The 17,045-nt window shown below is 43.5% G+C and overlaps 1 protein-coding gene across 4 annotated transcripts in view; it reads left to right on the top strand.

Moving 5' to 3' along the window:
* ABLIM1 (actin binding LIM protein 1) overlaps window positions 1-17,045 on the top strand; it is a 143,425-nt gene that overhangs the window by 72,809 nt on the left and 53,571 nt on the right. For all 4 annotated transcript variants that reach the window (XM_077823095.1, XM_077823096.1, XM_077823097.1 and 1 more), the window contains exons 6-7: window positions 1,618-1,676; window positions 14,325-14,402. In XM_077823095.1, coding sequence (XP_077679221.1) covers window positions 1,618-1,676; window positions 14,325-14,402 — 137 coding nt within the window. The remainder of the gene's footprint in view (window positions 1-1,617; window positions 1,677-14,324; window positions 14,403-17,045) is intronic.

Consider the following 17,045-nt stretch of genomic DNA (forward strand, 5'->3'; position numbering starts at 1 on the left):
CTCTGCTCAGAAGCAGTTTCAATCTGGATAGTAACTGGGAGCAGCATTTCAGTCCTTGGGAGGCTAAACTGTTGTGCTCCACAGGCAGAGAGCAGGAGAGACCGGTACCCCCAGTGCCCGAGGCAGGGAATTGATTAGGTGAGCTATGCCCAGATGATCCTAGCAGGCGATCCATTCCCCGTGCTACAGAGACAGTGAAACCCTGCTCCCAGGATATGGGTTTTCAGTGTATGGAAGGAACACAGGTATGGAGCGGTTTTAACCACCCTGTCTGCTGCAGAGGTAGCAGAACCTGAGCCTTTGGAGCTCCTTGTGCATCCCTGGGCAGCAACACGTGGGAGTGGGGCTGGCCAAGTGAGAAGCTGAAGCTAACCCTATGCAAGTCCATTGGCTAATGCCCCTCTTATAACAGCAGGTGTGACAGGTGTGCAACCTCAAGGGTGCTGCACCATGGCCAAGGGGAGAGGATTCCTTGCTCACCGGGGTGCCCTCCTGAGCTGGCCACTCAGGCATAGTGCAGCAGTCAGGATTTTAGCGCAGAACATGCTCTTGTTTCTTTCTCTGGGTCCTCATTGCATTCTGCACTCTCAGGGATGGGGAATGCAGGGTGGGATAGATTAGGTGATGCTAGGATTATAATACTCTACACTTACTGAAGATCGTGCCTTCCATCCAAGATCCTCCACGACACTTACAGGTGTTAATGAATTGAGCCTCACAGCACCACTGGGGGGTGGGGTGCGGGGAATGAAGTATTGTTATGCCTTTTTGACCCAAGTGGTTAGCTGCTTTTTGGGGTCTTGTGGATTGTTTCCACTAGGAGGAGAAATTGTTGATGGTCAGGTATTTCTCTGATACAATCCTGTTTGATTACAAAGTCCCGTTTCCCTGAACACAGGAGGAATCAAACTGGAGATAGTTTCTTTGCTCGCGGTTCGAAGCTTCTTTCAGCCAGTACTATACCAAAAAGTGCTTTCTTTTTTTTCTCAAGGTCATGCCACAGGGCTCCCTCTCTGTGTCTGAGGCAGTTCTGCTCCTCTCTGTTTCTGCTGCTTTTCTTTCTCTCGCTCTCTCAGACACACCCCTCCGCCAATCAATGCCAGTTTCAATCAGATTTCGCCCAACCCCTGAGCATAACAGTATTATGACCTCCATTTTGCAAATGAGAAAAAAAGTGAAGGGACTTAGTGGGAAGGGTTTACCCACGACTGCATAGGAAGTCTGTACCAGAGCTAGACATAGGACCCACTTCTCCTTCTCTAACCTCTGAGAACCAGCCACAAAACCAGCCTCCTTCCCTGACCCACAGCAACATGACTCTTCCATCTGCAACATCTGATTCGAACAGATCCTAATCCTGCTGCACAGGCTTGTGCGTGAGGTTTAATTCACTCATGTGTGAAAAGTACTTTGAGACCCTCAGATAGATGCCACTGTAGGCTGGCAAAGTCTTTGTTTTTAGTGTTGTTGCATTTCTCACGTGCTGGGGTGGAATTTGTAGGTTATTCACAGCACAGTGCAATGCAATGAGGGGTCCGTCCTAAGTATTTAAATGTTCTGCTCTCTGTGACCTGAAGTCATCTGATGTACTCTGAGTAATGCATTATTTTATTTCAGGTTCCACTGTATGGCATCCCGACTGTAAGCAGTCCACTAAGGCAGAAGATAAGCTACGGGTAAGATAAACAAACAGTAGGTAGACACTAAGCTCAGTTGCACTCCAGATAATTTGCGCACACAGTAACTGATCTTTCTCCTTGAGAGTGTGATTTCCTCACTATGACAATCCTGGCAGCAAGTACAGCGTTCATCTCCAGAGGTGCTGCTGCACTTCCCGTGGTCACCATCTCAATGTCTTTGTTGCAGTATATTGTTCCAAAGAGGGCGTTGTCTCCAGGACAATGTTCACCTTACAGCGTGGTTCCTAAGAGGGGGAAAATCTCAAGGGAGAAATGTGAACAAAGCAAATGCTTCAATAAATCTTTTTATTTTCGCACAGTCGTGACATCTCTGTACTTTGTTTGTCAGCTGTGCTGTGTTCTTTAGAGCCATTTGCAGCATTACTCAGCATGGCCTGATCTTCCTTCACCATCTAAATGAACTCTTTAAGCCTAATTTATCCTGTTTTGAATGCAGAGAAGAAATATGCTTAATGCTAGATGTGGCCCTAAAGATTGAGGGGCACATTTTAAGCCGGCCTGAACCGAGACTTAAAATTTGTGAGGACAAACTTTCTGGATCAGATTCTTAAGGACTTCAGTGGCGCTAAACTGATTTATGCCAGATGAAAACCTGGCTGTGTGTGTGAGAAGTGCCAAAAGGCCTTTGTGGGTTAGTTCACCATGCAGTCGGTTACCCCATCTGTGTTTGCACCTGCCTGCTCATACACAGAAATGAGAGAGTGCGCACCTGTGAGCCTGGTGAATGTGTCTGGGGTCAAGTTTCAGAAGCCGGAGACGAAAAATGGGCCAAGAGGCACTTCGGTGAACGTACGTGGTGCATCATGCTGTGTTCATGGTGTGCTGTGTTTGTAGGAGTTCTCTTCTTATGAAACGTGATGCTGGCACGCCACACTACAACATTCTCCTTAACGGGTTTACTATGAATGTGGCTAACGTGCTGTTATATTTGTGGGGAACAGTGTAAACTGGGAGAACAGTCCAGCGGCAGATTCAGACCTTCAGGAAAACATTGGGGAAGCAATGCAAAGCAGAGCTTTAACAGATGCAGCCCGATCCAGCACTTGCAAGTTGTTCTGAATAGACACTTTCTCAGAAAAGACTTTCGCACTTCAAACTGGGTTATTTTTCATCGGTAATTTGCTGCTGAAAGTAACAATGTGAACACTTTAGGGTATGTCTGCACGGCAAAAAGAACCCTGTGGCAGTGAGTCTCAGAGCTTGATTCTACAGGCTCAGACTCATGTGACAGTGCTAAAAATAACCATGAAGCTGTTGCAGCTCCGGCGGGCTCTGGGGCTCTGAAGCCTGCAGAGAGGGGTGGATTTCAGAGCCTGAGCTCCAGTCTGAACCCGAATGTCAGCACGACTCTTTTTAGTACTGGAGTTTAAGCCCTTCAAGCCATAGTCTGTAGACCTGGGCTCTGAGACTGGCTGCTGTTGGGTGTTTTTACCATATAGACATACGTGTAGGGTATGTCTGCACTGCGCACTCAGACCAGGCTACCGCTCAGGTTTCAGCCCAAACCCCGCTTCCGTCCACACACAAATCAGTCTGTCTCGGGTCAGCCAAGCCCTCAGGACTTGTGTCCTAGGACTCTTCTAGGGAGTGGGTCTGAGCATGAGTCCAGGTCCAAGCCCTGACCTTTTGCAGTGTGGACGCAGGTCAAGCCACAGACGCCAGTCAGAAGGTCTGCGTAGTGTAGTATGTACGTGTTAGCATGGCTGTGAGACCAGGTCCAGCAATTACAGACCTAGGTTTACAATGTAGTGTGGATGCTCAGGCACAGGGTTGGGAACACCAAGTCCACAAGCCCGGGTCCCAACCCAGGCTCAGTATGCAGTGTAGGCATACTCTTATATAGCTGGCCACATGAACTATACATAATACTATAGGGTGGCTTAGTGGATGGAGCACTGAACTGGAACGTACTTCTGTTTTATTCCTGGCTCTGGCACTGGCCCACTGGATGACCTTGGAAAAGTCACGTCACTGCTCTGTGCCTCAGTTTCCCCATCTGTAAAATAGAGATAATGCTACTGACCTCCTTTGTACAGCACTTTGCGATCTACTGGTGCAAAGTGCTGTATAAAAGCTACAGATGATTGTTATTGGGAGCTGATTCTGCTCTGATTGCTGTAAATCAGGTATAAATCTAAATCAGTAGAAATTCACTGGTATCTGAGAGAAGAATCAGGCCCACACTGTACTTTATGCAGGTTCATGCCATTTGGCTGAAAATGTCTATAGAAATTACTTTACAGTTACAAAAAGAAAAGGAGTACTTGTGGCACCTTAGAGACTAACCAATTTATTTGAGCATGAGCTTTCGTGAGCCACAGCTCACTTCATCAGATGCAGCAGGACAGTGGGGTGGGAGGAGGTATTGTTTCATATTCTCTGTGTATATATAAAGTCTGCTGCAGTTTCCACGGTATGCATCTGATGAAGTGAGCTGTGGCTCACGAAAGCTCATGCTCAAATAAATTGGTTAGTCTCTAAGGTGCCACAAGTACTCCTTTTCTTTTTGCGAATACAGGCTAACACGGCTGTTACTCTGAAACTTTACAGTTACAGAGTATGATTATTAAATAGTAGAGGTGGTCAAAAATTTTTAAAGATTTCGAAAAAATTTTCTCAAAATTTGTAGTGAAATATCATCACCATTTTCCTGTGCATAGGAAGAGAGGGGCTGGTTCAGCTTGCGGAAATCTTGGAAGTCCATAAACATATTGGATGTTCTCTCAGGCCAGTGGCTTTCACCACACTGAATTGTGTCATTTGTACAAGTACTGCTGTCCATGACCAGTGTATCCCAGCATCAGCCGATACCGATTATCCAACTCTGTGACATTAGTAGAAGAATCAGTTCTTTCAGGAGAAATATAAGGAAGTGATCATTGCCCTAGCAACAGACAGTCTGGGTATTTTGATGTCTCTTCATCTAAAATTAGAAGGTGGAGACATGCCCTTATGTGAAGAGTGCTCTAAAACCGTCAGCCATTCCCTGATTAAGGACCAGTGGGTTGAGCTGCTGGTGAGCAGCTGGATGGAAGCCACTGTAGATTGTCAGGCTTTTAGGCTGATTTAGGGCTTGTTGCTCATTCAGCTGTATGGGTGTAAAACAGTGCGTTCTGGCAGTGATTGGGAGTCAGACTGCTTGTATTTATTGGTGTGTGGCTGGTATACAATATGTTCCCTTGTCAGTGACCCAACAGATTTTTAATTGTTTCAAAGTACTCCTGACTACATCACTGCCATTGCAAATATGCTCCAAGCTGACCTTTTAAACCTTCTGGCTTATTTCCAGTCCCCATGAAACTGCAGATGTTCCTTCCAAATATCTTTACTTTTTCTTTATACATCCAAGCCAGCAAGTACTTTTCACTGAGATAATCTTAATTGAAATCAATTAAATTAACAGACATTCCTACCTGTGCAATGTAAGAACACAGCCTTGAAATGGCAGGTTCGAGTGCTTGTGACCTCATAGTATTGGGCAGGACCAGATTTTCTGGTGATGTGGACTCTCTGCACTGCTCGATTTCCTTTCCCTTTGAAACCAAACAAACTGATTGTTGAAGCGGCTTCAGAAGTCCTCGGCGAGCTGTTTTATCTCAGTGACTGAACTGCAATGCAAGTTAGTCAGCGCTCTCACTGGCTAACTCTTAGGTCAGCGGAGGGCAAACTACGGCCCGTGGCCTGGATCCAGCCCTTCAGGGCTTTCAGTCCAGCCCGCAGGATTGCCAGCCCCATGGCACAGCTTGGCAAAGGCAGGCTCTCTGGCTCCGGGCCGCTCCCAGAAGCAGCTGGCACCATGTCTCTGCGGCCCCTGGGGGAGCGGGGCGCAGAGGGGTCTGTGCACTGCCCTCACCTGCAGGCACCGCCCCCCACAGCTCTCATTGGCTGGGAACGGGGAACCACAGCCAATGGGAACTTCGGGGTTGATACCCGCAGGTGAGGGCAGTGCGCAGCGGAGCCGCCTGCCTCACCCTACCCCCGGAGCCACTGCTGGACATGCTGACCACTTCCAGGAGTGGCGTGGGGCCAGGGGAGGCAGGGAGCCTGCCTTAGCCCCGCTGCGTACCACTGCCACCGCGGAGCCACTCGAGGTAAGTGGTGCCGGGCCGGAACCTGCACCCCGAACCTCTTCCGCACCCCAACCTCCTGCCCTGAGCCCTCTCCTGCACACTGCACCCCCTCCCACATCTTGCCCTCCCTCCCGCACCCCTGCCCCAGCCCTACATTCATGGCCCTGCATACAATTTCCCCACCCAGATGTGGCCCTCAGGCCAAAAGTTTGCCCTCTCTTAGGTGGAGATCATAAAAACAAGGGTTGCTTAGGACCTTTTTCCCCATTAGATTTTTGCGTGGCGCGTTATGAAGCCAAAACAAGCAGGAAATAAAGCAACTCTACATGAGTGCTGAGATTTATTTTTTAATTTTTTTACAATTGTCTGCCAGTTGGTGATTCCGCAGCTAACCGTATGTGACATTGATGTTACACTGCACCGTTTATTGTCCAACTTAGTGAAAGGGGATATTAGTAACTGTGTTGCAAAAGACCTTGAACTCTTGATGCTTATGTGCTGTTCCGTATCCAGGAGAAACATTGCTTTTTTCACTTTTTTTCCCCTCTTATATTTCATGGCAGCGTTCCTCATCTGATTTCTTTTATCCAAAGAGTCTGGTTCTGCGCAGACCACGCTCTACAGAGGTTTGCTGTTGTGTTTTCAAACAGTTGTTAATAACCTTCTTTATTGAGAAGATTTCCTTATATTGCCTTACTGTCACTGCTACTGCTGCTGCTTATCTCACACAGCTTTCCTTGCCTTCACTCACCCCTTGGAGCACAAACTTTGTCTTTCGCATTATGAAATGCATCTTGTTTGCTATTTCCTACTTCTGCTTAATTTGTTTGTTTAATATCAAGGTTCTGATTTTTTTTTTCTAAGCACACAAAAATAGCTTTTTGCTCTTTCACTTTGGTGTCATTATTCAGTGGGTTGTAGAAAGTGGTTGTTCTGGAATAAAAAATTACAAATGAAAACACTACACTTAAGATCTGATCATATGAAAACTATTGTGACTTTACACAGCTGGTTGGGGAAATTTTCACAAACAGTGTTTTAAGATTTTTCATGAAAAAATGTCATTGAAACGTCCCATTCTGGGAAAGTGTTGACCAGCGCCAACTGAATATTTGAACTGAGCTAAACTGGTTGTTAATTGTTTTGTAAAGTTTCTATTTTTGAATGGTTTCTGAGCATGGGCTGATTCTTGTGCTGCCCATTAGCTCTAGCCACCATGTGTGCAGTGACTTGATCTGTGGCTTATCCAAGCTAGAGTTATGAAGCCCTCTCTTACCTATTCATTCTGGGCTGCCTTTCTTCCTCCAGACTTCTCTGAGTCCAGCAGGTACAGAGTGTTTGATATTTTCTTGCAGCATAGTTTTCTAGGGCTGAATCCCATTCAAGTCAGTGGAAAGAGTCCCATTCTTTTCAGTAAGAGTTGGCTAGAGCCTATATCCAGTTTCCTCTGTGATGCTCTGTTCCTGATTAATTCTGGGAAATGCAAGTCCTGAACCATTCCTAAATGTGGACCTTCCTACATGCTAGTTAAGAGAGCAATCCAACAATTTAGCATGCATGCTAACAACTATAAAGATGCTCTATCACTGGTTTTGGGTGAGGAAATGTTTCTGGAGAATTAGAGTTGATGCAGTCAGATATTAAAGGTTCTAGATAGTAATCTACAGAACGATTGCATTCGTCTGTTTGACTGCAGTCAAGGTTTTTGAATGGCTGTACACTTTGTTTTGTGTGCATTTGATGATGAGATTTTAGACCAGTGGTGTTGAAGAGAGAGAAGCAACCAGCTTAGCCATGAAAGTTATTTATTGCCAGGTAATAACCATACAAGGGAAGCCAAACAAACAAAACAGTTATAATATTAAATCTAGTCCGGTTTAGAAAACTATAACTGATCACATAAGTCAGAGTCAGAAGGCTATACCTAGAGAGAGAGCTGGGTTCTCACCACTCCATGAAGCTTGAATTGATCGGGGTTTCCAGATGGTGGTGGTAGCTGAGGGTCTGGAGCGCTGGAGACAGGCAGAGCCCCCAGCATGATCAGTGAGGAGAAGATGAAGTCCCCATGGAACTGATGTAGATTTTGGATCCAGGCATCAGAGTACTTACTTGAGCATGGGTAGGGGTTTTTGTAGGGAAAGAACAATGGTTCAAGGGAGAAAACTAGATTTGTTTATGGGTAAACTGATGGCTCAAGGGAGTATACCAAAGTTGTTTTGTTCAGGCTAGACAAGAGGAACTGATCATTCCTGGCTATGGGCGGTGTTCCTTTGAGGGAGCTCACAATGCAATTAGACAGCTTCAGTCTTTTGGATACCACTAAAGGATATATTGGTCTGATAACTAGTGAGCTGGGTGTGTGCAGGCATGGGTTCATTAAGATCTGGAGCAGAGATTCCCCCATCATGCAGTGCTTTCCTGCTTTTCTGGTCCCAGAGTTCCGTGTGGTTCTTGCCTTGGAATCTCTGTTCTCCATTCTATATGCTAGTGGAGATGCGTCCCTGTCCCATCTTTGATGCAAATCAGGCTAGGGGAGTTTCCTTAATCCTGTCACCCTTGTCTGGCGGGTTTAGGTGTGTCTCCCACTGCCTTTTCATTGCGTTTTGTAAGTCTGTCTTCTGATCGGCTTTGGTTCAAGCAGAGGCTGGAGGAGGGAAGGTCTTTTGTGAGTCAGACAGGCTGGGTACTGTGCCCTGGTTCCCCAAGAACACAGAGCTGATAGGTAACAACATGCAAGTTTAGATTCCTATTCCAAGCTTATCCAAAGCTCTCAAGTCTTCAAAACAGGGCAGGAAATCTCTTGGGGAAATGACATTCTTGTGAAATCTCCAGTATTCCCTGGAGCTGGGCTTGAAGGAAGATACATTTAGTATTTTAGGTCTTGCAGTCCTAATACCAGCAGAGACCTAGATAGGTAGAGGGACATGCACAGAGGAAAAATGTGTGGAGTAAGTGGAATATTTCAGAACCTTGAGAGAGTCTAGCTTGGGTTTCATTCTAGCAATGGCCAAAGGCTCCAGGGAAGCTGCAGTTTTTAATATTTTCAGAACTGGTTTGCTCATCCCTACTTGCTGTATCTCCCTTTTGCACATAGTGAGCCAATTCCTGTAGCTCATTTTGTAAATACAACCTCTCGTTTTCTCAAAACAGTAGTTAGTTCAATCTTGTTACAGCGTGTGACTGATTAAACCAAACATACTTCAGCACTCTGGGATGCATCTGTGCTTGGAGGAAATGAGGGCTTTAGCGAGATCAATGCTCAAGAAAATCCACGGGTATATGGTTTTGGACTCAGTGGTTGGAAGCAAGGCAAACCAATCTGTGGGTCTTCTCATCTGGGACAAAGATGAATTTCCATTATGTATGAATGAAAGATGTGGGTCTTTAGAAAACGAAAATAGATATTTACAGTGGATGCCTTATAGAAACAAGTCTTTCATCCAAGCATATATCCCCAGGCTTGAGACCTAAATAGAAAGGTTTTAACTGATTACAAAATGTATGAATATACCTGGCAACATGAAAGAATAAACTGGCTTATGGAAAGGAAGTTTGTCATAAATTACATACATGCAGTAGACTTTAAAAACCACATTTACAATCTCTTAAGAAAATTGTGTATGTTAGCATTCTGTGAGAAGATCAAACTGTGACAGTAGAATCTAAGAACATGGTGTGAAATCCTGGCCTCATTGAAGTCAATGGGAGTTTGGGAGCCAGGATTTCACCCTTAATTTTCATGGTGCAAACTTAACACGGGTATTGGAGGAAGCCTTCATTTGCATGAGTAGTTTTGTGGCATAGCTTAAGTTTGGCAACGACTAGTATGGAATGACTTGTCCTGAAGACCAATTTTGCTTCACTGCACTTTGCTTTTAGGATGGAAAGAAGTTGCTCCTATCTGTGAGCACGTGTGTATGTGCGTGTTTTTTAAAACTAAACCACACCTGTTAATAAAGCTTGTCTTTATGACTGCTTAATTAGCCAATGAATATGCATTGTAGATTTTTAGGAGAGGAAATAATTAGTCTCCACATGAATGCTCCTGGAAAGAGAAACTTGAAGCCATGATTAATTGGCAAAATAATGGACATGCATAACGGATGGTTTCAGATTTTGTTTCTTGGTGGGTCGCATACATCACCATTTATAATAATCATGATGCAATAAGAGCCTGATCCAAAACCCACTGACATGAATATGAGTTTTTCCAGTGACTTCATTGGGCTTTGGATCCATGCCCTAAGTAACTTGTCTCCTTTGAAAAACCTTACAGTCAGTGATACAAGTGATCAAAGTAATCTATGTTGTTACTTCTATAACAAAATCCTGTTTAGCAAGGAGAAGTGATTGCAGAAAAAGCTAAGTTCTAGTGAGCTTTTATATGTACATCTTTACCACACTTAAACTAGCCTCTGTAGCTAAGGATCTTTTTCTTTTAACTGTATTAGCAATGTTATTGTTAAGTGACTGTGTGTAGAATGAAAAATTATCCCTTCTTCTGCAGCTGTTCTCACCGCCTTGCATAATGAACTCAATCAAAAAACTAAGGCAGGTACTGTAAACAACACTGGCAGTGTCTTTTATAACATCGTAGTGCATCCAGTTAGTCAGATGTTCATGGGATCACTTCTGATCTGGCTTGCTTGCCCCCATATCTTTCTATAGAGCATGACACTGAACATCTGTAGCATAGAAAAGCACAGCCATCACATTGCAGCATTCTGGTGATGTGGATGGCCCTAGTGTTTTTGTTTTTTCTTTTAAATAACTTATCCGTTTAAATGGTGTGCCATGCATGATGATCTAAAAACTGAGGTAAATCAAGATGAGCCAGCCTAAGTTGTATGAACTAATATTAAATAACAAATTGGGGCATATGTGTGTGTGAGATACGGTAATCCAGAACTGACATACACAATGGCCCCAACAGAATAGCCATAAAAATAGCATGAATGACCTTTTGCATTGAAGACAAATGCATGAAGAGAGAAAAAAGAAATAAAAGTAAGAGATTGCCCAAGAGGAGGAAAATATGAAGAAGTGATGCAGATGCTTTCCTTGAGATTTGAGTCAATCATTTAGCTCCATTGATGATCTGCATGAATTTGTTTGTTCTTACTATACATTCTTCAATTTCCTGTATCCAGCAAAGAGGTCTAAGATGTTGTTTGGGGGGGGGGAGGGGGGAGGAGGAGGAGAAGAGAAAGGAGATGTACAGGTGGAGATGGCTCTTACCCTCTTAAGGAGGAGGGTAAAGAGAGCACACTGAAAATAGCAGGAAGAGGAGTTTAATGGAAGTACTGAATGGTTCGTTGCTTGTCACCGCTCTGAGTGGAGGTGGGAAATGTCCTATAGCAGAGTAGGAAATGTTTAGGAAACAGTTGGAGAGACTGGTTGAAATTCATCCTGTGTAAACAGGAAAAAAGGGGCAAGAGAGGCCAGTGTGGCTAAGTAGGGATGTAGGGGTTAGTTAAAACAATGGGAAAACTTCTGTCTCTTAAGAGGACAGTTGTAAAACTAAGCAAGATACAGGATGGGAACAACTAAAGAAACCCCTACAATGCTGATCACTGGGTTTCCAGAAGTACTTTGACTAAGTTCATCGGGGCAGGATTGCCGTTGTGTTCTGTATTTGTACAAAGCCTGGTACAATAGGGTCCTTGTCTGTGAATGAGGTCCCTAGGGGCTAGCACAATACAAATAATAGTAACTAACGAGAAAGGGTCCTCACAGAGTTTTGAAGGAGATTGAATGTGAAATTGGTGCACTCAGAAGGAGACTAGGAATATTGGGTTTAAGGAATGGCAGATCTGGCAAACAGCTATTTTACTAACAGTCAGATTGATGGGAAGCTAATAAGCATGACTGGATCCGAGAGCAGAAGAAAGGGAGAACTGTGGAAAAGGAGACTAGGTCCCTAATCCTGCCAGTGTTTATGTGCATGATGAACTTTCGGCACTTAGTCCTGCCATTGACTCCAGTGCAATATCTCCTGTGCTTAAAGTTAAGCACCTGTGTACATGTTTGCAGGACTGGGGCCTAAACTTGGAAAGCAGGCTCCACTAACTACACTTGGTATGAAAAAATACAATGGAGAAAGTTGCTCAATAGGAGGGGTGAACTAGTATACAGTGAATGAGCAGATCAAAGAATGTATTTTTAAGGACCAAACAGGGAGGTGAGACTTAGAAACATTGCAAGAGAATAACACTAGAATAACACTATTTCTAAGTGACCGTTTCCTGGCAACTTCTGATTCCCTAAAGTAATTATGAAAGCCCCTTTTTCTTGATGTACAAACTTCTGTCTGTTACATTCCAGAGAAAGTATAGGGATAGAGAGAGGAAAAAAGAAGACTGTAGTTTCTCTAAAACTCACAATCTGTTTGTACTTATTAGAAAAAATAAATCAAAAAGACAAATCTTTGGCCAAAACCAGAAGGTGAGTAATGAGGAAGATGCCCAGAATTACACCTCGGCTATTTAACCTTGTTCCTTGTGCTTTGTAATAAAAACAATCGCTTACCATGGCAACTGCAACAACTTTCTACATATGACCGTATGACTCCACTCAAGCAGCAGTATGAAATGTCAGAGTTTTAAAGGGAATAAAATGTTTCTCATTAACAGCCTGATTTTCCCATTTAATTCTTGGTGTTTGGGGGGTTTTGTTTTTTTTTCGGTTTTTTTTTTTTTGGCTAATGTAAATAATTTTTCTCTTGGTTACGTTATGGGAGGAGCAGAAGGGCAGCTGCGGCATCTTAGAAATTTCTGTGCTGTCTTCCTGCGATATGGAATTTTGTAGCTACTGAGCGGGCCCAATGTCCCGCTGAAAAAATATGCTCAGATTTGCTAGAGAGAGAGAGAGGTATCCCTCAGTGTCATCTGCTCTCCATTGTAGACTGCTGCATTTGATCTAACTCCTTAATTTTCGTGGTACCTGTTCCAAGTCCTTGATTCCCCCAGTGTCCCCAAATGCATGAGTTTCTTTGATGGGATTCCTAAAACACATCTCAAATCAGATGTAAGCTGAAGAATACTCTATTTAGACTGTTTTTTTAATAATACCCCATTAGATTGCTCACTATAAAGTAAAAGCTAAAAGGACCCTGGGAAAGTGACTGCTACTCAGCCGAAGGCTCCCTTCAGGAAATATCTGCTGAGAGATAAGAAAGCCCGACTGAGCAGATATTTCCTGTATGAGATCTGTGAGCCACACTGTCTGGTTTCTTTTTCTCTCCAGTGCTCCTTGGTTCTGTGTCACAGCCAACAAGAGACAGGAACAAGTTTACCAAGAGTTTAATTGTTCAGTGGCATTAGAGTAAAATACCCCACTGCATTCAGCCAGAATCACCCACCAGCCAGCAAATTGCTTCATGCTTTAGGGAGCTCCTTTACTTTGCATCTGGTTTGAGAATATTGTTGTAGATTTTTGATTTTTCAGGAGGAGGCAATGTGGGCTTTGATTTCTTCAAAGACAAATCTTGGGCCTGATCTAGAACCCATTAAAGTCAGTGGGAGTATTTCCATTGACTTCACTGGGCTTTGTATCAGGCTCCTGGTATGTTAATTTTTAGTTCAGGAAAATTTAGTTTAACACCTTTAACAATGTACATACTGCTTCCTAGACTAAGGAGGAATTATCATGCATGGAAGAGCATTGGCAGCTTTTTTAGAGTGGGATCATCGGAAAGGAGATCAGGGAGATTTTTGGCTCAATAAATGGGTTTCTGATTTATGGAGGTTTGAACTCAGATACCTGATGACACTGAATGAATTTCTTGATCCACACTGCCCTACCTGGAGGTAATGTCACTTGGATATTGAAGAAGTGCCAGAAGCTGCCATTCAATTTATAATTGCACTCACTTTGTACTGGTGTAAGTAACTACACAGGATTCAAGTTTCAAACATCAGAGGCATTGCAGAGTGGAATTTCAGCCTGACTTTCACCTGCAACTATTGCACCTAAATTGTGTTGCGTGGATTGTGAACTATGCCATGGGAGAGAGTTTTCTGTCCCTCTACAGTCCAGTGCTGGACCCAATTCTACACTCGTTTACACTGATGTAGTTCCAGTGACTCAGGCCCCGATACAGTGAGTGATAGCAGGTGGGTAAGCCGCTATGCAGCCCACTTGCATACTACAGGATTGGAATCTTGCTCCGCACCAGCGGAACTGCGAGAGGTTTGGCCATTTGTCAAATAATGTTTTTCAATAGGGACATTGACAAGAATATCCTGGAGTGCTCCTACAATGCCTCTGGGAGATTGTTTGGTTTTTTTGTTCATTATTGTCAATCTTTTTTTCCCCCACAATGTGCCTTAAAACTAAGAAACTCCCTTTTCCCACACACCACCCTCCCAAAAGAGAAACCAGGCCTGCATCACAAGGTTGTGAAATTTCCTGGAATGCTGGAGTTTGCATTTACATTATTCAACTTTTTGATTCATTTGAAGACAAATGAATCTTTCTGCCTTTTAATAATAATCTAAATTCTCAGTGTTATGCCTGCAGACAGATCACTTACAAGTGAACATTTGTTTTACAGCCTACAAGAATATCATCTGAAAGTATTTATTCCAGACCAGGTTCCAGTATTCCTGGCTCACCAGGCCATACTATCTATGTAAGTATAATTTTCTATTTATAAGCCATTGCTCCCTTGATGACGAGATAGAGGCTGGGATTTCCAATACCCCCTAAGGGTTTTAGAAGACCAGTTCCCATTAAAACTAACGGGAATTGGATGCACTAGTTCCATAGGCATCTTTGTGGCATCTCAGATGCAATGTTTGCGTAGCACAGTTGTAAGCTAACGTGTGCCAAAGTTGTTAACCCAGAGTTGATGCAGCTGTCAGGTATAGTAAATGGCATCCCAGTTTGCTTTGTGAAAACTGACAAATTTGGAGCCTTATTCCCCTTCTAGTGGGTAAAAAAAAGGGGGGGGGGCAAAAGGGCTAAGAACCTCAAAACAATTACTGCAGAATAGAGTACTGTGTATCTGCACTACTGCCTCTACTCGCCAGAATTGGACAGCTCGGCACTGTGTATCATGGGCCCTCTGCTGCTAGGGTAACCCGCGCTAGGAGAATCTGTCTTCCCTCTGGTGGCTGACCTACATAAGAAATGTATAGGTGTGCTCTGCTTCCACCTAAGGAGCTTCTTTAGTCCAAGTTCTTTAAGTGCTGAGGTCTCAGGTTCAAAGCTCACTGGCAGCCCAAGCAGGGTCAGTTTCATTCATACGTAATGGAAATTCATCTTTGTCCCAGATGAGAGGGGCCTGTGCTGCTAGGACAAGACAATTTGGAGGAAAGGGCCACTGCCTATAGAAGAAAGATGAGCCCTACCCCTTCTCGTAGATTATAACTTGCCACTGATGTCTTACACATCCACTAATAGGCTTATAGTTAGCCATAAAAGGCTGTGGACGTCTGTCAACAGTCATTCAGTGCAGCGGAGAGCAGCTTGGCTTTCGCAGTGTTGTATAGTAACTTGCTTTGCTGCACTTTGGCATTTCTCTGACGTTTCCTGTATCTTGGGCTAGTCTACACTAGAAAGATTTGCTACTTTAGTTATACCAGTATAGCTAAAGCAGGAACCCCTGCTCCCCAGTGTGGGTGCAGTTACACCAGCAGAAAAGTGCTTTTACCCATATAGCTTATTCCAGTTAGGAAGTGAAATAAGCTATCCTGGTATCAGGCATCATTTTTCTGGTACCACTGTGTCCACGCTAGGATTTGGTTATGTAGGAAGTTACGGTACTTCTCAGCATGCAGCCGCTGGGGGCATATTGCCGTAAATCCTGGAACTTATGGAGTTTCTGCTATGCTCAATAAAGCTTGCCACTAGAACAGAGATTTTGTCCCTAGGGGGAAGATTTCTTGTCAAAAAACAGAAGTGTTGAGCATCTATCTGTTGTTACCTTTATAGTGCTAAATATGGGGCCATCCTCTAGAATTTTTGCTATGCTACTCTAGTTTGATGGGTTTTATATTCACAGAATAGTATGAGAGCCCTGTAATCCCTTCCTGAAGGGCCTCTTTTCTTCAGGACTTTAGATGATCTTGCTGGATACATAGATTTCCCGGTGGATCCTTTTGTTCCCATGAGGCTCCCATAGTATCCGAGAAATTAGAGATGGAAAAGCTCTATTAAATCATCACCAAACTAGGAGTGTCCCAATATTTTTAAAAGAATGTGAGTCCTTCTCTGTTTTTATTTATCTTTCTTAATTGGAACTTACCCAGGTATCTGAGTACAGCAGATGTCTCTCCTTTTTCTGGCTAGAGAAGTCCCTGCATCCAAAAGGGGCTATCTTCTTAATCTGTGCTATTCATATTCCAAGCCTAAGAAACAGGGATGTGTGTCAAAGGAATACCTAGGGGCATAACAGGGTGCATGCTGTGTTTTAAGACATACAGGGCACAGATCTACTGATGGCGTGCAAGGTATGTGGAAAAATTGACCAAGGGGTCCAATCCAGTATTCACTCAAGGCAGTGCTAGTTTTGCCATGCATTTTACTGCAGAAGGAGCAGTCAGTAAATTAGACCTGTTACCCGGTGCTGGTTTGAAACCATAGAGTAAAATCTGGAGTGTTGTCAGCATGCTGACATGTGCAGCTTCATAGCTTTAGGCCAGCTTATGAAACTCACTCCTTGTTGTCCGCAGTCGGAGGCCAGTTCAGTGTTAGTGCTGTACATTGGTATAAAAATGTCTGTTTTACCTTGCACTGCGTTAACAATGTCCTGACACATTCTCAACTCATTAGTGTGTGTGTGTATTTAAGAGCTAAAAGTGCTTAGGTCATTTTTGTTACAGTCAAACAAGTTTCAGGTAATTTTTGGAGAAATCGTTGTTTAACCATTTAAAGTATTATTTTAAAAAAAATAATTTTAAAATGCAGCATTTTGTGAGCTCTAACTCAAGGGATTGCATGGGAACCACCATGCCAAATGGGCTAGAATGAGAGATGGATGGCTAAATGCTATACAGCTCTGAAAATTTGTGTCAGCCTTTAGCGTGGGTGGAAATGAATCTGAGTAGAAACTGACCAACCTAATTTTACCATTCAGCTTAGTGAAATACAAAAGGTGTAAACACAGCATAAGAGACGAAAAGGAAACTAGATGTTTAAAGCTTATTCAGTTTCAATATTTCAAGGTGTTTCCATAATGCAGGTAAGAACTGACAATGTATTTTTTTTAAATCTCAACACTCTCTCCTTTTAACCAAGGAAATATAAAAACAAATGGCAGCTTTCCTTTGTC

Source organism: Eretmochelys imbricata, chromosome 7 (assembly GCF_965152235.1).
Source record: "Eretmochelys imbricata isolate rEreImb1 chromosome 7, rEreImb1.hap1, whole genome shotgun sequence".
NCBI lineage: Eukaryota > Metazoa > Chordata > Testudines > Cheloniidae > Eretmochelys > Eretmochelys imbricata.